We start from the raw sequence: 27,038 nt of genomic DNA, 5'->3' as shown, positions 1-27,038 counted from the left end.
AATTCAATGAATATCACTGGACATGGAACACGTAGGCTCAAAGTTCATTACTTCTAGCCCAGAACTCAGTTCTGAGTTCAAGATTCTTAATACAACTTCCTAATTACTATTACTTCTTTTTTTTCTGAAGGAAAATGATTCATTTGCATTTTTCTATTTTAGACATATAAGAATTATTACTGAGGTTATGTATGGGTTCTTTCCCCAGTTTTATTGAGATATAATTGACATATAACATTGTATTAGTCTAAGATGCATCATCTCCTCTCAAATGTCTCAAAGACACCTTGAACATACCGTGTCCAAAATAGATCTCACGATCTGCCCTTAGAAGCCTGGTCATTTTCTTCTAATATCTTCTTTCTCAATGAATAGAACCACCATGCACCTAGTTATGAAGCTAAAACCCCACCATATCCAATATGTCACCAAGTCCTATCAATTTTACTTCCTACATAGCTCTCAGATATATCCACTTTTCTCAATCTCAATGCAACAGCCTCCTCATAGGTCAATCTACATCCACTCTGTCTCCTTTTTAATCCATTCTCAACTGCAACTAGCGTTACACAGACACAACCATTCAAAGCCCTTCAGTGCCTTTCCATTGGACTTGGGATAAACACAAGACTCCCAAACAGAGCCTACAACATCCTGCTTGTGCCGGCCCACAGAAGTCTACAGTTTTATCTCACAGCAGGCTGCCCTCACTCTGAGCTCCACCTACACTGATCTTTCAGTCCCACCTGCTTGCCAGGATCCTTTCTGACACATGATATTCCTCTGCCTGGAAACCTCCACCCCCTTACAGGCCTTGTTAAAGCTACTCATCCATCAGTCCTAAGACCAAATATTACGTTCCCAGAAGAGCCCTCCCCGACCTCTTGAAATAAAGAAAAATCCCCTTTTATAGGGTCTCATCATACACAATGTACATCTTTCACAGCACTTACCACACTGAAACTTTATACTGCTTTTATAATTATATGATTAACGTCTTCTCCCTTCCTCCCTTTTTTTAGGTTTGCTTTGTTTTGTTTTGTTTTAACGGCTGCATTTCAAAGAACCGTTTCTTAACTAAGATAAGCTTCGTGAAGAGAGAGAAGGGGTCAGTTCTATTTTGCTAACCACAGTGTGCCCAGTGTCTGGCACACAGCGGATAGTCAGTACCTGTTTGCTGAGTACATAGACGATCCTCTAGAATTGGAATTTTGTTAAGCTGCGACTGAGTTCTCAGGTACAGATGCTCCAGGCTGCTTTCTTTTGCACGGTGTCTGCTATTTTCCATGTGTCTGCTACACGAATGTTTGTTCAGAGAAGTCCTCTGACTACCCGTGAACAGACCTAGAGACTCCCTTTATTTAAATTGCTTCCCCTACCAGAACACCCCACTTGCTCTATCAAAATTCTAGCCACATTTTAAGACCCATACTTTGCTCAAGTGGCACAAAGCCTTTTCTGATCATTTCAACCCATAGAGTTCTCTCCTATGATGAGTTAATATTGTCTATAGTATTTATTTGACACTTTTCATGTATTACTTTACACTGTAAGTTAATGATTTATGTGAATATGCCTAATCTTTCCAATTAGACATAAACTCCATAGCACCATATCTTACATTTCAGGGCGGTTTTCACAATGCCAAGCACAGAGCAATGCACACAGGAGTTACTCAATGAATTCCTGTTACCTGAGTAAGTACCTGTGCTCTATTCTTATAAACAATCAGCTACAAGGACCAAGCTGCCGCTTGCTATCTCCCCCAATAAAAGTTTAAAGGATAATGATGCCCTACCACTTGGTCTCAGAGAGCCCCCTGGTGGATAGCACCTCACTTCTTAACAGTTTCCCCCATCACAAGACTAATTTTGGGTCCCAAATGGAATTCTTAGTGTAGAATAGCTGGCTATAAACATTCCCCCGTGGGCAGATGAAGATACAGATTTAGAAATAACAAGCATAACTCTATCTGATCACAGTGGTCTCCCCAGTGAACCGTTCAACCCCAAGAAGACAATGGCAGATTATAGAGATATGACGTGCCAAGTCACTATGCTAAGTAAGCACTTAACACATACTTAACTCATTAAATCCCCACAACAACATTTTAAGGTATGGCAGGAAAAATTATTCCCATTTTATAGATAAGTTCAAACTTCGGGAAGTTAAAGAACTTGCTCAAGGTTATACTAATTGGCAATGTGTGCTAAGCTCAGATGTGAACCCACATACCCCTAACCTCAAAGCACATAATTCTACCTGACCTGTGACTGCCTCCTAACTTAGAAATTAGAACCAAAGCCAAAGATGAGACTTTAGTTAACTAACTAGATTCTAAATGAAGGTTTTTTTTTTTCAGAATATAACATATAATAAATATAAATGATATTATGAGGATCTTTTAAGTCAGAGTGAGATATGAGATATAGCTTCCCCTAAAATATACATTTTAATTAAACTCATATAATAATCATAAGAGATCTCATATTTAAAGGATGATACTCTAGACTAAGGAACATTAAGATTTGGAAATTTTAAAAACTGTTTTCCTCATCCTGCATCAAAAACTCAAGTATTATTCATTATATAATTAAATAAAAGACTGAACACAGTGCCACTAAATTTGTTCACTTTCCAAGTGAATACTAAATAAATGTAAAAACTGAGTTCATATCTTAGCATATGACTCCAACAGTCAGCCCACTTTTAGGTCAGTTTCCCAAAGTTCATCTGCAATTGCACTGATGAATGGAAATCAAACAGAGTATATCAGATTAAACCTGTCTGACATTACTAGTAATTGAAGAAACACAAATCAAAATAAGATGTTATTTTTCATCTGTCCATTTGTATAGAAATGCTACAATATTCAATGACAGGTTATAACGTACTTTCATATATAATTAGTGGGAATATTGACTTTTCTTCAAGCTCTTAACTCATTAATCCCTCTTTTATGAATTTATTCTAAGGAAACAGAAATGTAGTAAAAGATGTATGTGCAAGGATATTCATGTGGCATTAGAGTATGAAATTCACAAACTATTCACAGTGGTTATCTTTAGTTGATAGAACTGCAGGTGATTTTTGTATTTCTAATTTAATTATTTCTATATAGCTATATTCAAGCAATTTCTAGTCAGTGTTCTAAAATTGTGTTCTCAAATATTCTAAAAGTATAACTAGCCAGCAAAATTACTGCTGATATAATAGCAAGAGGGAAGGAAAATTTATTTCAATTTGAAAGTCTGTTTTCTAACACATCTCCAGTTGTCAATTCATCAAGAGAAGTTCTTCTCACATGAGAACTTATAGCTTGCTTATTTGATGTCTTGTTTAATTATTGGTTTTGGAATTAGCGAAGCCACCCAAATTTCCACTTACCTGGATTGGATGTGTACTGCATTGCAATCATTAGCATGGATGATGCAGAGAGATTAACATGGGCAGGAACGCCTTCTCTCCTTGAGGAACCCACTGAAACCAAAAATTTTTTGATTAGACACAGTTTATTTATTTATATACCTTTAGCTGCTACTTTGCATAGAGCATAAGAGCTAAGAAAAAACTTGAAAAAAACAATCCCAACCAAACCAATGGAAGTTTTGCATAAATAAAACCGTAACATTTGTCCTAGCATACAAACGCTACAGTAGTCGTAATCAATAGCCAGCATTTAGTGAGAATCTTCAAGGAGTAGAAATAATGCCAGAATGTAATGGAATGGTTTTGTCAGAATTGCACCTAAATGTGACCTCTGTTTCCAAGCTTATTATATCTCAGGGAAAAAGAAAAAACAATCTTCCACATACCCAAATACAAAGGCATGTTGAAGTTTATCCAATAAGAAGGTTAAAAAAAAAAAAAGGTTTTTGAACACAACTTCAATGTATTAATGTTAAGAGATGTAAATGAAATAGTCTACTGATACTGGATACCATATTCATTTAGTTACAAATACAAATTCTAAATCATGTATTATAAAAAATAGTATATTAATTTTAAATTATTTTCACCTTCCACCTATCATTAAACAATTTTACTCAAACCTTCACGTGTAACTTCATCATCAGCATCTTCATCACCATGACAACCACTTTTTTAGTTTTCCAGAGCTTTACCATCTTCATATCCATCTGAGTTGTTTGAAATAAACAACTTTTTGAATCTGTGAATAATGCTGTTGCTGGACATTTTATCCTATCCCGCAGTATTTAATCATACAGCCAGTTGGTTTCTTCCAAATTCACCTTATAGCAGCATAATCATTCTCTCCATGTGATAACAACTCACATACTGCTTTTAGGACATCTTTAAGTGGCTTGTTTACAATGACATCCAACACTGTATTAAATTTCTTTCTCTCTCTTTTTTTCACAGAGTGTTATCAGGTAACCTCTATAAGCATTCAAAACTAGCACTGAGGGAGGTCATTCGGGGTAATATGTTATCTCCAGAGTACTTTATTATTCTAAACACAGTAATTGAGAGAGGGCCCACAATAGCAGAAACTTTATAAGGACTCTGATATAAAGTGAGTTTCTTTTCTCAGGATAATTGCAGAAATAGCAGAAACCTCCCCTTATAGTTGGGCTTCTGTGGCAAATTATCAAGAAAGCATGAACAGAACAGTATACAGTGAAGAGAGCACCCTCAAAAAGTCAACTCTCAATTTCTGACACGTAATGCAGAAGACCATCAACATGGACAACAAGAAGAGAGCAGTTAACCTTAAAATCTGCTTTACTTTAAAGCATTAAAGTGCAGTGTATGGGAATAATATCTCACCTACAACCAAAAAGAATAAGGCAAGTCATAATAAAACATATGTATAAAAGAAGCACTGAGACACTAATAAAAGGTCTGTCATATAATAAAGTAGAGAAGACAAAGAAAATCTAACATGATTTTTTTAACATAAAAAACTCTGAGCACCACAATGGATGGTGGCCTTTACAACAGCTTTACAGAAATAAATAAAACAGATCTATAATCAAGTCCTGTTTACCTGAGTTTGCCTTTATTAAACATTTGCTGCTGGGCTGCTGTTAAAGTACCAAGCAGGTGATATTCAGGTATATTCATTAATTTGGCTATACAATATAAATAAATATTAATATTTATGTAAAGATGTGGGGGTCAGTACACTGCTCTTAGATGTTAAAGTTGATTAAACAAGGGGAAAAAATCTTTGAGGCAAATCCTAAAGAACAAGATTGAGTTGCTGTCAGACTTTAGCCAGGGAGCTTTTTCAAATTCAGCTTCTGGGGGCCTGTATCTAGAGGGTCTAACTCAGTCGGTTTGGAAGCAGTGAAGTCACACGTTTAATAAGGACATCAATTGATTCTGATGCAAGCAGGCCTTGGAGCTGTATTTACGTACTATTAGAGGGATGAGAACAAGAGAGAAAATACTTAGTAAAGGGTCCAGGTGTGGGAGGAACAATTGCATGCCCCTGTGCCCTTTGTATAAGGGTGAAAAAAAAAAGAAAGTGTAATCTTCAATATAATCAATATACTCTATCCTTTCTTTTTTGGGACAAATGTTTTCACCTTTGTTTAAATTCATTTCAAACTTTTAAATTATAATTGCTTTTTAAAAAAATGAAAACTGCTATTAAGGGAGGCTGAGAATCACTGTGCCTGGAGGCCTTTAAAAATGGGAGAGATGCCCAAATGTCTAGGACGATTTAGATGAAGTTTATTTGGAGAACAGCCCAAATAGCTCAGTGACCTTTGAGCGTCCTCTCTACCCCTACAAATCTATGCTTTCCCCCAAGAATAGTCCACCGCAAAGCCAAGAGTGCTCCCCTGGCTCAAGTCCTCAGAAATTGGCTCCAGTACAGTAAACAGACGGTGCCTTGCAATTTCTTAGCCATCTAACAGACTGCACGAAATCACCACAATTCTAATTTAATAAACATGCAGAGGTACACATCATTTATTGAATCTTGTTAAAAAGGCATGATGTAAACAGATGTGCAGCTTGTCCCCATGAGGGCGTATAAAGCCAAAGCTACATACGATGAAAGAAAGCAGAGAATTAATCAAAATAAGAAAATTTTACATTTAATATTGTGCTCAGGAAATACAATTAAGCTTTAAGACCTATTCCCTGATCCTCCTAGCACCACCTAAACAGCTATGACCACCATCCCCTCCCTCTATAAACAATAACAATTCCTGCATCTGTTCCTGCACCTTATAGTTCTTAATATGCTATCATATACAGCTTTTATATGATTCTCATCCCAAAAAAAGTATACAGGAAAAGCCATTTTTATAAAAGAGAAATCATATTTTGCATGAGAACACCAGCTTAATTATTAGGACTACAGCCTAAGTCACTTGACTTCATAGCTAATGCTCTAGTCACTTACTCATTCACAGAGTATTTTTTCAGTATCTCCTATGTATCAGGCATTGTTCTAGGCCCTGGAGACAGAGTCATAAGCAAGATAGACAGTCTTTGTCCTTACGGAGCTTAAATGCTAGAGCTGTGCTGTCCAATATGGTAGCCACATGTGGCTATTTAAATTTAAATTAATTAAAAGTAAACTAAATTAAAAATTCAGTTCCTCTTTCTCACTAGATATACTTCAAGTGCTTAGTTGCCACATGTGGCTACTGGACAGCACAGAATTTTATATAACATTTCCATCATTGCAGAAAGTTCTATGGACAGCACTATTCTAGAGGAACAGGCAGATACCTGTGAAGAAATACAAAGCAGATCAAGGGAATAGGTAGAAAGTGATGGAAGGTCTTATTTTATCTTGAGGTTAAGGAAGAGGCTCTGGGAAGATGTGATAATTGAGCTGAGACCTAAAGAGAATGAGAAAGCAAATGACGTGACCATTTGCAAGAAAAGCTTTTGGGACAGAGGAAAAAGCCTGGAGCAAAAGCAAACGTTTGGTGCCTTTATGAAACTGTAGAAAGGCCAATGTGGACATAGCAGAGGCAGTGATGAAGTAGCAAGAGAGGCAGGGACCAGATCACACGGCAGAAGGCCCTGTGGGCCACAGAAGGATGCCGAATTTGATCTGTAGGAGTGACTGGAAGCTACTGGATGGTTCTGAGGAGACGTGATCTGATTCACGTTTGGAGGATAGCTCTGGCTTTTTGGTGGAGAGCAGGCTGTCGGAAGGCTAAGCGTAGAAGCACACAGACCAGCTCAGAAGCTACTGAACTGGTCCAGATGAGAAACAGTGGTTAAGAAGTGGTCTGAATTGAAATATATTTAAATAAACCCCTCTAGCCTTATACTTGTTTAAGGGGTAAAGGTAAGGGAATCATCTGGGGAGAAGAAAAACCAGTTCTGCCATATGACAGAACCATTTCCTGTGCTTTGCCAAATTGTACTGCCTGGATTAAGACCTCTGTTTGTGGAGGCAGAGGTAACTGCGTTCCATGAGATAGGGTTTACGTATAAGACATCTGTGCTGTCAGAAGGTCATATCAGTTCAACATAAAGGGAGGACTAAGACACCATGGCTCTGAAGTCTATGCAGCATTAAAATATGTACAGATTGGTAGATGAATAAAAAGTCATAGAGACAGAATTGCCCATCACTACTGCAGGAGTGTTCTGTCAGGTTCTATGAGATCAAAACCTGTTGTAACAATTACTGTTACTATACAACCTACCTAACGGAAAAAAATCCCAAGCCCCAGCATATGGCCCCTTATTTCAAGCAATATTTAAGATGACAAAATTTCAGGACAACATGTGATTTTGAGCGGAATATTCGAATTAGTTGCAGTAGTTGGGATTTGACACGTCTGTCACTTGACTGTGTGTTGGGTCTGCTATCCACTGATACAACAACAGACAATATTCAAAGCTCATTCTCGTGTGTTGTCCCATGGTCTTCACAACAATGTGGGATAAAGACAAGGGAGGTTGTGATTATTCAGAAATTTACAGCTAAAGGAAGTAAAGCTTGATAAGATTAAGAGATTTGCCAGCAGTCAAAGATTACAATCTAGCCCTCTGGAGTCCTATTCTAAAACATTTCCCACAATTCAACAATAAGGCTCTTAAAGTACAGTAAGATCTACTTTACCAAAACAATTGTTAGCTGGTGGTGGGAGGATATAGCTCACTGGTAGAGTGTACACTTAGCATGCATGAGGTCCTGGGTTCAATCCCCTGTACCACCATCAAATAAATAAATAAATAAACCTAATTACCTCCCCTCCTCCAAAAAAAACCAATTGTTAGCTAATAAAATAGACATTACATATAAAATATTATTTAAATATCATCAACATTGTACTGTCTTTTTTCTATTGTATTTATTTATTAGCTTTTGAAAGATCATAGAACATTACACACATCCTCTATAGTAGCAGTAGAACAAAAAGTATACAGGGCCAACAGTTTGGAAGTAGATATTCAATTAAATTATATAATTGCTTTTAATTCAATGCAAAGATCTAAATGAACCTTTTTTTTTCCTGAGGATAAGTGACTTTTGAGGAAATTGAAGTCAGAAAAGAAACTAGGTGAGACTGCAGAGTTCAGGATACCAAGATACCACTAGAAGGGTCTTTCATTGATATAATTGTTCAGCTTTATTATTATCTTTAAAATAATGTAGCCTACATCAATTAATGTTCATTTGGAACTTGCTTTTTCTCTTCTCTGCCAAAGTATCATATTCTCAATATGCGTATTTCAATTTGGTCCACACATCATAGAACCTTTGTGGGGAAAACAAGAGGTTTCCATGGTGAAATTCAAATGACCCTTTCAATTCTCAGTAATTCCTTTAAATATATATATACATATATAAACAAAGCCTATTGCACACATTTGGAATAAAAACAAATGTGTCTATATATGGAAGGAGTTAAGAAGAAAAGGTTATGTCAAAGGAAACTTTTATAATAAATTGCAGTTTGCTCTGTAGCACCTCAAAGGAGTTTTTAAAATAAGAGCACAGTACTTGGTTTATTGACAAAAATGACATAAAGGACAAAACTGATATATATGCAGGGCTCTTAAAGTGAAGGAGCTGCAATATCTCTTTAGGTCCACTTGAGAGCTCAGAACTTCATCTTCTAGATCCTTAATGATATAATCATTTAACACTTGAAAAACTATTCATGTTTTACATTTGACCTTGTGAACACCATACCAAAGAGAAAAAAGCCTTTTGGTCTTAAAGGTTTTATCAAATACTCAGAAAATGCAACATCCTTATTTCAGGCCTGAAATAAAGATATTGTAGAAGAAGTTAAATGCTCCCCTCTTATTTTGGTCAGAATTTCTAGACACTGAAACAACTTCCAAAAATAAAACCAATGTGCATGCAAGCAACAGACACATTCTCACGTCAACTCAGTTTGATGTGATTAATCTGGAACCCAATTCCCACCATCTTTGGATCTGTGTCTATCTATTTTATGAAGGAATAAGTACAAAAGAAACACTTGGATTGCTTAGAATTTGGCTTTAAGGGTTAGTACCACAATTTATTTTCAAAGATTCAAAGATGACAGATTGGCTACTACTGAAGCACAGGAATGGTGATGGGAGACGAAAGTCAGAACCAAGAGACTAAAACCAGAGCAACAAAATAAATGAACCAGATCAACAATGGAGGAAGATATGTGCCTCTTACATAAAATATGATTGATGTTCTTTAACCTAGAATTATTAAGAGAGAAATAATCTGAGAGATGGACTTTTTTCCCAAACCCCTCCTTTACAGTAAAAAAAAAAAAAAAAAAAGGGAGTCTTGGGACTTATAAGAGACTTGCCCATACTTTTAAACAAACACCAAGTTACTCTACTAATAAGCACTAAAATTCATACAAATTTTGTAAACTCAACTATTTTGTTCTCCTCAGTTCCCAAAATTCATACATTTAAATAAGCAAAGATTCCAATGTGACTACAAGGCATGTTTTGAGGTCTGTTTCTAATTAAGTAGAAATTAATAATCAAGGGTGAAGAGACAAATTGCCAGCTGTCACATGCTTGTTTGATTTTAAGTATAATTTAAAATGCCTGATACATGCACTACCTTTTCCAAAATTATTGACTTACTTCTAAGAAAGGATATGGTGAATTAAACTCATTATTTAAAAGATGCAGCCTCACCTGCTATTCTTGAAAAATTTTTCTATGCCTAAGTTTAACAGTTAACATACTTACAAAAAAAATACAACTATATAGTTCTAAGGCTGTATCCATAAACAAGCACTAGTCAGTAAGATTACACAGAACCAAGAAAGAAAATGATCAGATATTCTATTACTTGAACAATATAATCAGTGTGCTAATTTTTTTAATCATTACACAATTTAGGTAGAAGTCAGACTCTTTGGTTAAAAGACATGAAAATTATAATTCCATAGCTAAAATTAAACTCAATTGTAAAATAAGTAAATGTGGCTCACATGTAAATCAGTGAAGTTAGAACACACCCTCACACCATACACAAAAATAAACTCAGAATGGCTTAAAGACATAAACAAGACAAGACACTATACAAGACACTATAAACTTCTTAGACGAAAACATAGGCAAAACATACTCTGGCATAAATTGTAGCAATGTTTTCTTAGGCCAATCTCTGAAAGCAATAGAAATAAAAGCAAAAATAAATAAATGGGACCTAATCAAACTTATAAGCTTTTGCACAGCAAAGGAAACCATAAACAAAATGAAAAGACAACCTATAGAATGGGAGAAAATACCTGCAAATGATGTGACTGACAAGGGCCTAATTTCCAAAATGTACAGACAGTTTATACAACTCAATAACAAAAAAAACCCAAACAACCTAATCAAAAAACAGCCAGAAGACCTCAATAGACATTTCTCTAAAGAAGACATACATATGGCCAATAGGCACATGAAAAGATACTCAACTTTGCTAATTATCAGAGAAATGCAAATGTAAACTACAGTGAGGTGTCACCTCACACAGGTCAGAATGGCCATCATTAAAAAGTCCACAAACAATAAATGTTGGTAAGGGTGTGGAGAAAGGGGAACCCTCCTACACTGCTGGTGGGAATGTAAACTGGTGCAGATTCTATGGAAAACAGCATGGAAAGTCTTGGAAAGTCCTCAAAAAACTAAAAATACACTTACCATATGATCCAGCAATCCCACTCCTGGGCATATATCCAGAAAAAAACTCTTAATTCCAAAAGATACATGCACCCAATGTTCACAGCAGCACTATTTACAATAGCCAAGACATGGAAGCAACCTAAATGTTCATCAACAGACAACTGTATAAAGAAGATGTGGCATATATATATGCAATGGAATACTACTCAGCCATAAAAAGAGAATGAAATAATGCCATTTGCAGCAACATGGATGGACCTAGAGATTATCATACTAAATGAAGTAAATCAGACAGAGAAAGTAAGTTAGAGCAAGGCAAATATCATTTGATATCACTTATATGTGGAATCTAAAATATGATACAAATTAACTTATTTACAAAACAGAAACACTCACATAGACAGAAAACAAACTGATGGTTGCCAAAGGGAGGGATAAATTAGGAGTTTGGGATCAGCAGATACAAACTACTACGTATAAGATAGATAAGCCACAAGGTGCTACTGTATAGCACAGGGAACTATATTCAGTATCTTGTAATAACCTACAATGAAAAGGAATATGAGAAAGAATATATATATATATAACTATATATATATATAACTGACTTACTTTGCTGTACACCAAAAACTAACACAACATTGTAAATTAACTGTAGTTCAATGAAAAAAGAAAACTAATACAATAAAAAAATTAATGTGGCTCAAAAATATGTATGTTTACCAATTGTTATTACAGAGCAACAACTTTAATAAGATCATTAGTACATACCATTAAAATGGTGAAAAATGATCTCTACGAGTTGAATACAGGTGTTATAAAATGGGAGTTGAGGGAAGGAGAGAAGTAAACTAACACTTATTGAACACTAGGCATTGTGCTGGCACCCTACCAATGTTCCAGTTAATCTTCTCAATTATAACAACTTTATGAGGCAGCTATTATCATTCTTCTCATTTTACAAGTAAGAAACAGAAAGGTTAGGTAACTTGCCTAAGGTCCCACAGTTAGTTGGTAGCAGAGCTATGATTTGAATCTAGATCTGATTGACTCCTAAACCCATAATCTTTTCAGATTATCCACTGAAATATAGATGAATTAATAATCTGTATCTTTAAAAATACTTTAGAGGGATTTTGATCATAAAAAAACACAATCCAACATTTTCCTCTCTGTTATCATGTCTGGAAAGCCTGCAGTAGTAAGTTCATAAAAGTGACATAGAATTCAAATCAGCTCCATGTTTATAACAGTTCCTTGCACGTGAGTCGCAAGCTTTAACTTTTTTCAAAGTGTTGTCATAAATTTTGACTCACTCTATCATCCTAACACCCCTGTGAGGGAAAGCTGATACTATCATCACTCTGGAGATGAGGTTTCAGCTGTGTGAGCCGCCCAACATCACACAGCAGATGACAGACAGAACTGAGACCAAGGACAGCTGCATATCCTGACTCCAGCCATTGGTTCTCTCGTCACACCCTACTGCCTTCACATGCAGAATGTAAGAATTTATACGTCTGAAGCAACACTTCTCTCCACCTTTTTTTCTAAAGTAGCAAAAAAAAAAAAACCCATAATTTATATGTAGGAAATATAACCATATATTTTTGGCCTTGACATGTTCTTTCTTTCTATCCTATAAGATCAAGCTATGTGAATAAAACAATTCTAAGGTGTAACTGTCTTTCATTTCCTTTATTTTCACCATAATATTCATGCAGAAATGACTGAATTTAAATCAAAGCATATGTATATAGCAAATGATTCCATTATAATCTTGAAAATCTACAGCAGAAAACAGCAAAAGCAATTGCCATTCATACAACACATAAAAATAATCTAGTGTTAGGTAAGACTGAACTTACGTATAGCCATTGGTAGAAAAGATGTGCTAAGATATTCAATAATATCCTTGTGCAGAAACGGAGGAAAGGTAGCTAAGGTTGATATCATCGTGTAGGGCAAAGTACTCAGAATATCATCGTTGAGAAAAGGGAGCAAACACGTGGTTGTATAAAATATTGACTGTCCAAGATCTGCAAAACAAAATCAAGCAATTAGTCACTGAGTATTTTGCCATTTAACAAAAAATGCTAATTTTACATTTTAAGTTTTTATGAACTGGTTTAAATTGTAAGTGACCACTACACCCTTCCTATTAAGAGTCCTGAAACATACTGCTCAGTATAGTGCGGACACAGTATTTGATGACTGCATTAAGAAATGTAAATACAGTTGACTCTTGAACAACACAGGTTTGAACCGCATGGGTCCACTCATCTATGAGATTTTTTCAATAAATATAATCCCTGTATCTTCATTTTACTCATTTTATTCATCTAATTCTTTGAATTAACTAAGTGTGAGGAAAAATTTGTGTCTGGTTGGAGATAACAGTATATAGAATCAAAAGAATGAGGGTTTGAATCCTGATTTTGTCCAAACTGTTTCAGCTCTCTGCCCCTGGGTAAGTCATCTATCAATCCTTTGTTTTTGAGGCAGAGACATAAGAAGAGACTGCAGATTTTCAACTGTATGGCGGAGGGGGTCGGAGACCCACCGAGTTGTTCAAGGGTCAAATGTATCTATTATGTGAGCTTTTCCTCAACACTTTATTCATCTTCAGTAATAGTTGTTATTTACATTCGTCCTTGATTTCATAAATTAAAAGCACTTTCCGTGTAATAATAAATCCTGAAATCCCTCCAGCATTCTTACCTCCATGACATTTTACACAAATGTGGCACAAAGATGTGAAATTATTTTCCCATGGGAAGTTTTTGAAAATTCAAGGGCAGGACTGAAAATAAAACCAGGTTATTTCTGCTCCCCCAACCAAACCACAGTCTTCCTACATCTGGAGTCTTGGGCAAAGAGGTAATTTGCACCTTCCAACACAGAAGCAGATTCGGCATGAACCAAAGAAAGGAAGTCATAAACTGATACCGTATGACCCTGTGAGTTTAGTTATCAGTTATCACGGAAGGAAGTGCTACCTAGTAATAATCTTTCTATCAAGATCTTTTAAATGGTGACAGGAACAGTACCTACCTGACTTCATTAGGTACCATTGTTAGGAGGTTTAAATGAGGAAAAAGTAAAGTGCTTAACATAGCACATAATGTGTGCTCCACAAATATTAGCCATTATGATGAATGTTAATATTGTTACTATTATTATTACCTGCACAAGGAGTAAAAGTAGAGGACATTCAAAAAACTATAACTATGCACGGAAGCCAAATCCCATCACACTGCATGCATATTTTGATATTTCTGAACCTCCCAAAATACAGGTCATCAGCCAAGACTTGACAATGAAGACTTTGATCATTCTCATATTCATCATAAAAGAAAATTATTAGACTTGTTTGTTTTGTAGCAGATTTACCTCAGTGCCATTTGTATGCCTAATGTTATTTCTGATTATCATTAGAATTATGCCAATTCAACAAGCATATCAACTGACAGCAGAGAGGATGTAACCACATTGCACACTGGGGAGTGAAGGTCAAAATGATGGAGCAGAAAATTCACAGGTGTTTTACTAAGAACCAAGAACTGGCTGAACACGAAAGACACCTCAGCTGCATTTTAGCCTGGTTACAAAATATTAGCACTGAAAGGAGCTTGAAGCCCATCTGGAATACACTTCACATGAGGAAACTGAGGCCTGGAGAAGGAAAGTGACTGCCCAAGATCACCTGAGAGTTAGTAGCTGAACTACCACAAGAATGCTGCTCTCCTGGGTGCACCACACTGCCCCACATGAAGACACAGATCTAGCCCTAGTGCAGTAATTCTCAAACTCTGTATACTGAAGAATCACCCAGAGAGTTGGTTAAAAATTCAGATTCTCAGGACCTACACCTCAGTCTTTCTTATTCAGAAGTTCTGGCTTGGGAGGCAGAATTCCATGTTCCAAGCTCCCTCAGAAATTCTGATGTTGACCAGATCACACTTAGAGAAGCAGTGTTGGATTGTTTTTTAACCTCTAAGGGATGGTCTGGTGAGGTTTTTTTCCTATCTTCTAAGCTCTGTTATGCAGAACAAGAACACAGGATAGATAATAGCAAAAAAAGAAAGCCACAAAATAGCTTTGGCTATAAAAGTAAAAATACAAATCATCCCCCCCACCAAATTGTCACAATTTACACATTAATTGCAGTTACGTGGGTCGTGAGTTACCAAACTGAATGTTTTTTATCTTAATCAAAGGCTGTTACACAGTGACCCATCCCAGGACCAGGAAAGCAGTCACAAAGTAGTCACAGTGCACTAAGAAGTTCACCACCATGGTAAGTAAGCTCCAGCAATCTTATATTCAGAGTCATCTTCTTTAAGTTCTGAGCTAGGATAGGATGACAATGAAAGTAACTAGGCTACAAAACTATACAATAAGCAAACTCACAAATTCCCACATTTTTTATATTCACTGTAATACAGAATTGTAAATATAAGAAAAAACAAAATAATCATCATTATTTCATCATCTCTATGAAAGTAGGTTTTTTAAGTTAGGAACACATCTTACTAAATAAACCATTAAGCATTCTCTTAGGAGAGTTAGCCATAACAAAAAAGCAAAATAACCCCCACTACCCACCCATGTCTCAAATTCCAATTTTTCTGTACAGTGAAACTTTGGTTATCATATCTCCATGAACCAAATTATCAGTGCTTTAAAGTTAAGACAACTGATGCATTAAAAGCTCATTTTCTGCAAAAATCCCTTTTCTTACTGTATGGTTTTTCATTTTATTTTCCCAAATATAATATTGAATACTTAAGCAATAGACATTATCATTCTCCCTTTTATAGGTTAGAACAGTGCTGGATTGTTTTTTAACCTCTAAGGTTATTTGGTAAGGAAGCAAGATAATGAACTCGACTAAAGACATAGTAGAAAAAGGAAGAGTTAAAAAAAAGAAGCATGCCTTTAGGCTTCTGTCCTAAAGCACCACTAACATTGTCTAGTATACACCATACACAGCATACATATACTACACACGGCATATAGCTCCCCCATACACTATTCCACTTGGCCAACATTTTAATTGTTAGTTAAATTTGGAAGAGTTCTTAGAGATTTCTTCTTGTCTAACCTCCTGGGTTTAAAGACAGATAAAAATGAGTCCCAGAGAAATTCTGTGATATGCTCCCCCAAAAAGTCAGTAGATTCAACCTGCCCTCCAAGCTCCACCTCCTACAGTTTCTTGGAGGCGGGGAGAGTTCTTAAAATTTTGCCCCCAAATCATAATTTCAACCAGAGTCTCCATGATAAGCAGATCAGAGGAGAATAGGTGAGTTCCTTTTATAGTCTTCCTCCTCTCTCAAGCTCATTCTTCCCAATGCAGGCTTGGATAACACCCCTCTGGCCATAAAACAGCAAAAAATGATAGGAAGGGAAACACCATAATTAAGTTTCAGTGTAAGAAAGGCAATGGCCACACAAAGACCTTTCAAGCAATTTATTACAATAACAATAACAGTTTCTAGCATCCATAAACATACATATACATTTTCAAAGGTTTCGATTAAATGCTCACCATGTTGGCCATGCTGTAGTAAAGGAACTAGATCCAGGAGAGTCACCAAAGTCACGTAGAGGCCTTGATAGTCCAAAGAAGGGTAGTCTGACAAGTGAGCATCACGACTTTGCAGGCCACGTTCAGAGGGAGCATCTCGCAGGACGCTGTAAAGGAGGGAGCGAGTAACAGTAGGGTTGATGGAACTGACCTGCGGTCTTAGAGATGGGGTGAGTGGGAATGGCACAGGAAAAAGACACATGGTCATGGGCACTGTCAAATTGGAGGCATCTTGGTTTTCCTTCTTCCCTGTGCGGGACAAAATGCTGTTGGGGGGACAAAGAAAAAAAAGAGACAACAAAGACACAAAGAACAGCACATTACATTGAAATGACACTCTAAAACAAATAATAAAACACCAGATACATCCCACATAAGATGCAATTGCCACACCAGCAACATCTACAAATCTACTACGGATCGCATGGCTTCATGCTCAGAGCTACCAATAACATAAGGTTTATTTTGTGGAAGTTGCATTGCATCTCATGTGTTATCTGGTTAGTAAGGAGCAAAAATATAAAAATGCATGTTTCAGTGCCAAACCCATGTTTTACAGTTTATCAACTTGGTGAAGGAAAGGTTTCCTGGAAGGAAAAATGTTGACTTTTCTAATGAGTTGGGGCTTTTATTCCTAATTAAAATGAACTTTCAAAGCAAAGGAATTTTGCAGCAAGACTGTCTTAATCAGCTAAATAAAAACTTGCAAAATATAGGTATGGCACTTGCAGAAACATGTTTTAGCAAAGAATAAACATGTGTGTTTATTAAGAAGGTCTTAAAAATCACATGTTTATTGCATCAAAATAATGTCTATATGTATATTATGATACTGTTTCATGACATTCTGTCAGTATCATTTGAGATAATGAAGTTTAAACAGGCATATGAATTTAGAAATAATACATATTTCTAAAATGTTAGCTAAACTACATTGGAAAAGCTATAAAATAATATAGAGTAGATGGTCCGTAGCATATGTTTGTGAACTAATGATAATGGTTATTTATGTGTGTTTTTAAAATTTTGCATGTTGGGGAGGAGACATTTTATTTTATGAATACAAACAGTGGTTTATTAAATAGTCATCTTCAAAATTCTAAAGACTAAGCAAGCAGTATCTGTCATATAGCTGCACGTCATACAATAAGATCTCATATATTACTGCTGCTACTTACGTTATTATTCAACAAAACTCACTAAAGGAAAGATAATTTACAAAGTTAAAAGAAGTTTAATGGGAATAAAAATAAATTCTTAAAAATAAATTGGCTTTCTTCTAGCATTAATTTTTAAATAAAAACCTTTTAGTAAAAGCGATAAAGCAGAAAAGTTGTTAATTTAAAAACAGAAGAAATGACTGCTTAGCCAAATGTTTAGGTTTTTAAAAATTAGGTTATACTATTTAATCATCAAAGACAATAGCTCTACATTATAATAATATCCGCTGCACTTACAAAGTGCTTTTATATAGTACACTTCTGTGTTAAGTAAAATAGATAACAATTTATAAATGTTTCATTACATAAAAATAATCTTATTTTACACTTATTCTATGTGCATCAAACATTACTAAGTTCTTAGTTAATGATATTACATTTACAATTTTACAGTGGTGTGAAGAATCGGTTAGTGTCAAGCATGCTCGCTATTTCAAATTTACATTTATTTTTATTTACTCTTAGTGCAAAATATGTTACAATGTAAGAAAAAAAACTACATGCTTTTTATTTTCCATGTGCCTAATTTACCTCGATTTCCTTTGTCTTCTGTTACCCAATGTCCAGGGAAAAACAATTAATAATAATAAAAATAATTTCAGAATAGTTATGTAATACTTCTTAGCAATAAATAACTTAAGATTTAGTGTAATTTTTTTTTACTTTTAAAGGGATTTAATTTACTTTTTTGTGTGTAATGTATTTAACTTTGTAAGTTTATACTTTACCATGGGATAATATCAACATTTCAGTTACCCCTGCCTGCCTACATCTATTAAAAATACCATCAGATTTTCCATCAGACTTTATACTTTCCTCATATAACTCAATTACTCCTAAAAGTACCACCTTTAAATGTTATATTCTTGATATGCCCACTCACCAAAAATCTGTTTTAATCCTGTAGGATTTTATCCCACTGAAAATTCCTTTAGAATCACAATGGATATAAGTCAGAAATATTACTTCCCAAACTTCAGCCCTAAATTAGCCTACAACCAGCATCCTTCCAAAATTACAAGATGTGGCTCTTATACAAGTGGCACAGAAAGATAACAGTTTGCCTTAGAGAATAAAATTGGTTGTACAGCACACATTTCTCTTTTCCTTTAGATTAAGTACATTGTTCTCATCGAACCTTTCCTTGGTGGGGGAAATAGAGCACATTATTTTTTTCAAATATACGTTAGTATTTTTCCAAAGTTTGACAGAATTTAGCAAATACTAGTCAGATCATCTTTGGAGGCTCTACATTGATATTTTTCCCTTCCTGCATATGCATGGTTCCCAAACGAAAGCAACCACAACTCCAAATATGCAGGGAGGGAAGAATGTCCTCATTGAAACAGTAAACTTCTCTCTCACTGCCTTTAGGTTTAGCAAGTAGGTGAAGTTGAGAAAAAATGGCTGAAGATGAGTTATCCATGATACCAGTTTTAAATTACCATTCATGTTTCAATGTAAGGAAATGTTTTCATTTGTGGAAAAACTTAAGAAGGGCTCATGAATAAATGTACAATGCATTGTGATTTCATGATGTTTTGTGAAGTTTATTCAGAAAAAAAAAACTTATTTCCCCAACCAAACTGTCTAACTTGGGCATGATAAAAACATCTTCCCCATCTGAGATTCTTTCCCAGAGGTCTGTACACCCAACCAAAAAGAATATTAAGAATGCCCTGCTCAGAAGAGTTTGACCCAGCAGACAACTTTTCACCTTTCCTCTTCACTCCTGAGATCCTCTTTATCAAGCATTTACTTCCAATATCAAGAAAAACCAAGAGAAGAACTCTGTGGGTGTAGGGAAAGATGAGAAGTTGCCCTGAGGTATTTATAGCACAGAAAATTAATATGTCAAGTAAACTTTCCATAAGATTACGAATTTTGACATTTGAATAGGATCTATCCACTACACAAAATTCACCTGCTCTGAAGCTACTCTGTGGGCTACAAATCAATCATTTGAAGGTCTGTATGTTCTTCGTAAGCAATTAGAAATTATGATTCAGTTAGGATTATTGAACTGAGACTAGAATCCCTTTTAAAAACATATTAAACATTTTCTAAAGAGTTAACAGCAAGGAGCTTCCCCCAAACTTGATGATTTTTAAAAAGATTGTACGTGCTAGAGTTTGAATGGCACCAGAAGAGTGATCTGGGGGAAGGAATTCCAAAAGAATGTTTGAAGTAGGAAGACTAGAAGGAAGCCTTTAAAAATGTTCTGCCAGGTAAAAGGCAAGATCCCTAAAGAAGACCTTAGATGTTTGAAATACAGTCCCAGAATGCTTTTAATACAAAATGGACAGATTCCTCTGTAGCCATGAGGCAGGGTTAAATTAGATGGTCTTCATAGTCGCTTCTAATGCTAAAAGCAAACAAAAAACTAAACTCTGAAGTTGTGTATAAACTCTGTGTGCATTGCCACACTTAGATCCCTACTAAGTTACAGCTAAGCACTCAAACAAAAATTCTGCTGAGGACCCCAGGTCACTGCTAGATTAAGTAAACGTTCTAGAAGAGTTCCTGTGATAGATGAAATTTGGACTGAAGTCAATTCGATTTAACAAATACTTATTGATCTCTTTCTAAGGATTGAATATTGCTCTAAACTCAAGGGCTAGCAAGCTGAGTAACACAGAAGACTTGCTTTTTACTAACCTGGTGTATGGGGAACCTCTATGAACCCCAGTGTGAGTCCAATTAGTCATGAAGTAAATAGACCTATGTGGGCTATTCAACTGCTGATATAGACAATTATGGTCTCTACATTTCTCTGCACATCATCTCTCCTCTCCTATGGATTAAATTAATTGAAGTTGAATGCCTCGCCTAATCTCTGCCTTTGAAAATATGTACTAAAGTCAAATCAGTGAGAGTTGTGTGTATGCATGAGTACCAACAGACTATCACTCTAAAACTGCAATTCTGGCTTAAATGATGTTGCTAGAATGTCAAGTTGCACATTTTAACCAAAATAATAATTTTAACTTCATTGAGAATACCAAAAAGGAAAGACAGAGGGTTACTCTGTGAGTATTCATCTTAAATGCTTTCTTCTCATTTCTCTCCAAGAACTTGAATTCTGAAAGCAAGAAATGCTTCTGAATATATGTAATAAATGATATGAAATGCAAAGGAAACCATCTTATTTGTAAGTAGAAAACATTACTGTCAATAATATTGGACACCAACTACTTAGACCATCTTATTTGTCTTGAACTTCCTAATAGCATAAATAAAATGAAGGCTTATAAATATGATTATTATGGATGAATAAAACCAACACTGAAAATGATCATAACTTGGTCTAATACATAGGAAAATAGTTGTTAGTTCTGTATCACTGGAATTATTGGAAAGTAAACAAAAGAAGTGAAAAAAGTGTTTAATTGAGGTAGGCAAAGAGAAGAAAGAAAACGCAGTGGGTTCAGCCCAAGAGTTGAACCTGTAAGTATTAATGCCCAACCAGTGGTATGTTACATTATTCAGTGTCTTCTTTCTTCTTCCCATTTAATGTGTGTCTTATAGGCTGTCAACTCTGCTCTAGCCTACAAGCCTCGATTATTTGCTGAGTGGGAGACAGAGCGAAGACAGTAAGGAGAAGCAGCATAGTCTAATTGCTCAGAGCATGTACTGTGGATTAGGACTGCCAGGGTCAAATCCTGGTTCTAACACTTACCAGATATGTAACTTTGAGCAATTTATTTAACCACTCTGTGCTGTAATTTCATTATATGTAAAATGAGTATAATAGTATACTTATTTCATAGAATTATTATGAGGGATTACATGAGATGACACATGTAAAGTGCTTAGAACAGTGCTTGACATATAATTACTATTATGCATTATAATAATATTACTATGATAATGACAGCTTTGTTAGTATTACCATTAGTAGTAGCTGTTGATGTTGTCTCCCTTTGAAAATGGACTCAACTCAATTGCATCGAATCTTTTCCAACAGCCACTTCAATAAACTACTTTAACACTAGCTACACCATTAAAATGCTATCACCCATGATCATATTCTAATGATCCACTGCTCAAGAAAATAGAATCTTCATGTCTTGCAAGCATGACTTCAGTACCCTAAATTTCTTAACTTTCTGGCACCATCTCTAAGACATAAGCAGCAAGCTTCCAAGTGCCAACTAGGATGTAACAGCTTCCTTGCAAATGGAATTCTGAATTTGCTTCCTGCTGAAAAGTGTCTCTCACTTAGAGAGCATTCGGAATTTGTGATAAAGGAAAGTGTCTCCTGTTGAGAACCCTGATCTCAAAGACAAAAGGAGCATTGAAGAGGACAGATTTAGATGTCTTGGTGTGTAACCTTATCTGATTATTACTGTGAAAACTGAGCTAATTACTCTCCTGACATTAGAAAAGAAGAGAAATGTCCTATGACAAGGTCCTAAACTTACTATGCAAGTATGAAATCCATGAAGCTGAAAAACAGAATCCCTTTAACATAGAACAGGGCCACTAAGGGTTCTAAAGAAAAGATATTCCAAAGAATAAGAACATAGAGGCAAAAGGACTAAAGACTAGTAGCTGACTTGACCTGGTGAAGAGGCTTGTTTCTACAAAGCATTCAGTCTGCTCAGGGCAAAGCCTTAGACCGCTGGGAACTCCAGTGCCACTGCTGTTATTCTGAGCTGATGTTCTTTCCCTAATGCCTATCTCGCAAAACATTTGTTGTTATAGAGGCAAAAGAAACAGGTTTCTAAACTCAGACTTGAAGCAAGAAGATCATGATAACGGAAGAGAACAAGCCTTAAAATTTAATGGAAAGTGAAGTGTACTCTCATTTCTTCGATGTTATTTCCCCAACAGTTGAGTCTCTACCTGAAAGGCTCACCTCTGTCTGCCTATTTTTCCTAATGAAAACTGTGAGGCAGAGAGGTCCCTCTTGTCTGCACCTTATCATGAAAGTAGACAGCGTAAAAAGTGCTGCCATGTTTTTGTCCATTGTCCTCCATAGAATTTCCTTATCAACTATAAAGTATATTGAACACTTCAAGCTCAAGATTAAAAATAATTATTATCATAAATTATACTTTGAGAAATAGGAAACACTACCGATGAACCTAAAATGCTGCATAATTCTGATTTTCTTTAAGACCATAAATGTTTCCTGTTCTTAATTTTAAGCAATGTAGGTTCTCGTTTTAATTTCGCTCTACGTGAGTGTCAAACATAAAACTTTTATCACTACATAAATCTCTTGAAAACACATTCAACTGAGGAAAGCAGGCAGTAGCCACACAAAATTTTTATCAGTTAGGCCTCTGACCTCATCTGCTATATACACCCAGAAAGCTTGAGTCCAGACCCTTCTGGCAGAGCACTAGAAAACATAAGGCCCTTCAAAACTTTCAGTTCAATAAAAATTTAGGTCCCAATCTTCAGCAGAACTACCTAATAATTCTTTCAAAGTAGAGGCTATTTTAAAGCTTACCTTAACAAGGTCTGAGAAAAGTATTTCAGGGTGTTTGCAATATCTGTTCCTGAAGGTACAGGATAAATGTTGTGGAGAACCCGGTTATGATATTCCTGTAAGTACCGGATCTTGGAAGCAACTAGATAAAAGCAAAACAAACAAACAAAAAAGAACAAGAAGAAGAAGAATCATCTTGTAATATGTATTAGGCATACAGTTTTGTTTTTGAATGACTAGATACAGGAATTTAAACAGTATTTTAAAGAACATATGTAAACTTTTACTGGAATTCCCTGATGGAAACAATTACAAAAGGCCATTAATTACTTATAATTGTATTCAACACACAAAATTATTTTTAGTTATCTGGCTTAATATCCTATTCACAAATTATCCATTACCTTTTATCACTAAGAAAGGCAGTACCCCACATCATCTTATAATCACCCCAAGTTAGCTTATTATTAGCAAAATAATAATAGATACATATCTCTGCCTTAGGGAATTATACTTAATACTGCTTAACTAAAACTAGAGAAAATTCAAAGGTCTTACAAGGACACTAAAAAATCCTAAAATATAGGGAGTCCGTTGCACAGTAGCATCAATCAAAACCAGTTTTTTAACTCTATAAGTGGTCATGAAAGTGTGTTTAGCCAATGTTTGAACTGTGAGACTATGTTAAACCAGATTAACTTGGTGTGTATTAAGTAAGAATACAATGACTAGGCCGTAATAAAATACAAAAACTGAACGTCACATTTTTCTTCCAAGGAATTTCATAAAATAGGAGACTTCCTAATTGCTTTCTGAGCTTGGCTGCCCAGATCTTCTCAAGATTCAGGAGGGACTAAATAGATTTATTTACCCTCCTAGACCTACCTGGAGTCACCAGCATTGTCCACATTCCTGACCTGACCTTTGACCTGGCTGCAGGGAATGGCCCAGTGCTAGTCATTCCTCTTTGCAAATCCCAAGGGGCCATGATGATCAACGTCTCTCAGGTCTCCTCTTCCACAGAGCTCTCAACACTGTCCATTTGTCCTTTCAATCTTTAAGGCTACCAAAGGAGCCTTTTACGTGGTGTGGCTCACTGTCAGCAGTTAACAGAAGACATATCAAGTCCTGGAGAAGCAAGGCCTTGCTGTTCCCAACAGCCCATGGAAATAAGCTCCTGGATGCACTCTAACTGAAATGCTGGCTTAAGCAACTTGAAGAAAGTCAAAATGCTTTTGATAGGCATGGCATGTAGAATCACAGAATGATGAAATACCAGAACTAGAAGGACTTTAGAAACCCTTTTGCATAACTGACTCATTTTAAAGACGGGGAAAATGAGGCAAATATGTAGTCACTGGCAGAGCTAGAGTAGAACTTAGAAACCCTGACTCCCGTTCAGTGCTCTTTCCACTATGAGACACTCTATTACACGATCTGAAATGAAGTCAATATGCAGATAGTGGGTGTTCATTGCATAACATCAAAGCAATCTTCAGCTATTAGGTTAATCATTGATTCTAAAGCCCACATATACCATTTATCAGATTTGCCTTTTCTCCCTCCTACTACCTACACTATTTCCATAATATGGTTAGCATTTTCCTACAAAAATAAGGCTACAGATAATAACACCTTGAGTTTACACAGCATATCACCTTTGAAAAAAAGCAACAAGTTTAAATCCATTGTCTCAATTAACCCTGTAAGTATTTGGTTATAAATAACTTTTTTCCAGAGATAAGGTAAAGATAGAGGATAGTTGAAAATGTTTTAATTACATAATCTACATTTTGTCATCTTCATACAAAATCCATTTCCTTCTCAGTGTTGTTGATCCACTGTTCATCATATTTTTTAAAATTACGTTACAGGGAATCCCTACATTAATACACAGCTCTGAGTTCCAAGAATCTGAGATATGTGCTAGGCCAGCATGTGCTTTCTGGGAAACCAGCATCACAGTAACGTCTTGTTACTGTGACACTTCTCAAGCTTTAACATTCAGCAGGTTTCTGTATTTCAGGAATACCATTAATCATTCCACTACCTTGAAAAGGTGTTGACAGTGCAGGTTTTGGACAATAAGCTCAAATAGTGACAAAAGTCATTGATCCCCTGACTTGAAGCTCCCTCATGATTCAAGAACTACAAAACTCACTACACAATGATGGCAAGCATTCAGAAATGTTTATGAAATGAATGAATGTGCCTTTTATAACTCTTCTCACTAAAATGCAGCAATGACTCCTTTCAATGGGTATCCAAACATGCAAGGGAAAGCGGAGACCAGAGTCACTGCCTTTTTTGCGATATTTTAACATTTTACAAACGTTACTTGTATTGTCTTTGTTTACTTACCTGTTTATTTTTTTATGCCAGGTTTTTAATTTCTTGAAGGAAGAAACTGTATCTTACTTACATCTATATCCCAAGCCTAACACATTGCCTGGCACTCAGGCACTTAGTATATTTGCAGGATAAGTGAACAAATGAATTATTACTTTAATAATAGCACTATAACTTGGGAGAAGTTTTTTTTGCATATATACCTGTCTCCTACACTACATCGTGGACTCTTTTTATCCCTAGTGCCAGACATCTAGTAGGTGCTCAATAAATAACTGATGAGTGAAGATGGGGGAAAAAAAGAAAGAAATGGGGAGAGAAAGAACAAAAATAGTGATGAGTAACCATGAAAGACAATTTATAGAACCAGTTGGAAAAATGTTCAATCTGATTTGCGCATTGGTGAATGCAACGAAATTCTAATAAACCATAGATTTATTTAACTTTCATGTTTTCAAGTATTTGAGAACAGCCAGAAAGGTCCCTAACATACAGTAATTTGTAATTGTGCCAAGGTTGTGAATGAAACTCATTTACACTTCAACTTTGCACATAAGAGATGGTCATTTGGCTGAGCACCCAGCAGCTTTGCAGCAGTACAGATTTCACATACTTTAATCTACCCATATACATGAATAGTGCTGCAGAAACTCAGATAATTGAATTGGTAGGAGGAAAACAAATCATCTCCAAACTCAGCTGACTGTAAGGCTACTCTTTCCACCCTCTTCAATTGCTGTTTCATCCCACTCCACTGTTTTCAAAATGACCCCCATGGCCATTCTTTTCCTTGTACTTTAAGAAAATAGAAGCCATCTGTTATAGACTGAATTCTTCCCAAAAAATTCATATGTTGAAGTCCTAATCTCAAAATGTGGCTTTATTTGAAGACAAGGCCTTTAAAGAGGTGATTAGGTTAAAATGAGGCCCTTAGAGTGGGCTCTCATCCAGTCTGACTGATGTCCTTTTAAGTAGAGGAGATTAGAGCTCAGTAGAGACACCAGGGATGCGAGTGCACAGAGAAAAGGCCATATGAGGACATGGCGAAAAGGCAGCCATCTGCAAGACAAGGAGACGGTCCTCAGGAGAAACTAAACCTGCCGACACCTTGATCTTGGACTTCCGGCCTCCAGGACAGCAAGAAAATTAATTTCTGTTGTGTATGCCATCCTGTCTGTGATAGTGTGTCATGGCAGCACTGGCAAAGTGACCAAAACACAATGTTAGAGTAAATCTTAAATCCTTTAAGAGTATATACTAAGTAAAAGCTAAGAGTCTGAACTCCGAAATAAAACAGTTCTGGATTAAGAATTTGGCTCTAACATGGAGCTATATTCAATTTCTT

At 35.8% G+C, this 27,038-nt stretch overlaps 2 protein-coding genes across 2 annotated transcripts in view; both read right to left on the bottom strand.

Annotated features, from left to right (window-relative positions):
* Positions 1-13,206, bottom strand: part of LOC102507782 (unc-79 homolog, NALCN channel complex subunit) — a 171,171-nt gene extending 157,965 nt beyond the window's left edge. The window contains exons 1-2 of the mRNA XM_032482551.1: positions 12,963-13,206; positions 3,388-3,480 (exon numbers count right to left, since the gene is read on the bottom strand). Coding sequence (XP_032338442.1) covers positions 3,388-3,480; positions 12,963-13,050 — 181 coding nt within the window. The 5' untranslated portion in view covers positions 13,051-13,206. The remainder of the gene's footprint in view (positions 1-3,387; positions 3,481-12,962) is intronic.
* A 3,179-nt stretch (positions 13,207-16,385) lies between these two features.
* On the bottom strand, positions 16,386-25,900 carry LOC116664028 (protein unc-79 homolog). The gene is made up of 3 exons (XM_032480860.1): positions 24,230-25,900; positions 23,366-23,486; positions 16,386-16,950 (listed from the first exon to the last, which is right to left on the bottom strand). Exons 1-3 carry the CDS (start codon positions 24,330-24,332, stop codon positions 16,386-16,388), a joined length of 789 nt encoding a protein of 262 aa, XP_032336751.1. The 5' UTR covers positions 24,333-25,900.
* Between the last annotated feature and the right edge of the window lie 1,138 nt (positions 25,901-27,038).

The sequence above is a fragment of the Camelus ferus genome, chromosome 6 (genome assembly GCF_009834535.1).
Source record: "Camelus ferus isolate YT-003-E chromosome 6, BCGSAC_Cfer_1.0, whole genome shotgun sequence".
Lineage (NCBI taxonomy): Eukaryota > Metazoa > Chordata > Mammalia > Artiodactyla > Camelidae > Camelus > Camelus ferus.
The sequence above is the reverse complement of the archived record's forward strand: the minus strand, read 5'-3'. Positions and strand labels throughout refer to the sequence as shown.

Bases quoted from the DNA above. Each gene is read 5' to 3' on its own strand.
- LOC116664028 (XM_032480860.1), bottom strand. From the start codon at position 24,332: ATGGCCCCTTGGGATTTGCAAAGAGGAATGACTAGCACTGGGCCATTC. The intron at 23,487-24,229 runs GTAGGTCTAGGA...GCTTTTATCTAG, and splicing joins GACAATGCTGGTGACTCCAG to TTGCTTCCAAGATCCGGTAC. The intron at 16,951-23,365 runs GTAAGCTTTAAA...TCCCCCCAACAG, and splicing joins TTTTCTCAGACCTTGTTAAG to CATTTTGTCCCGCACAGGGA.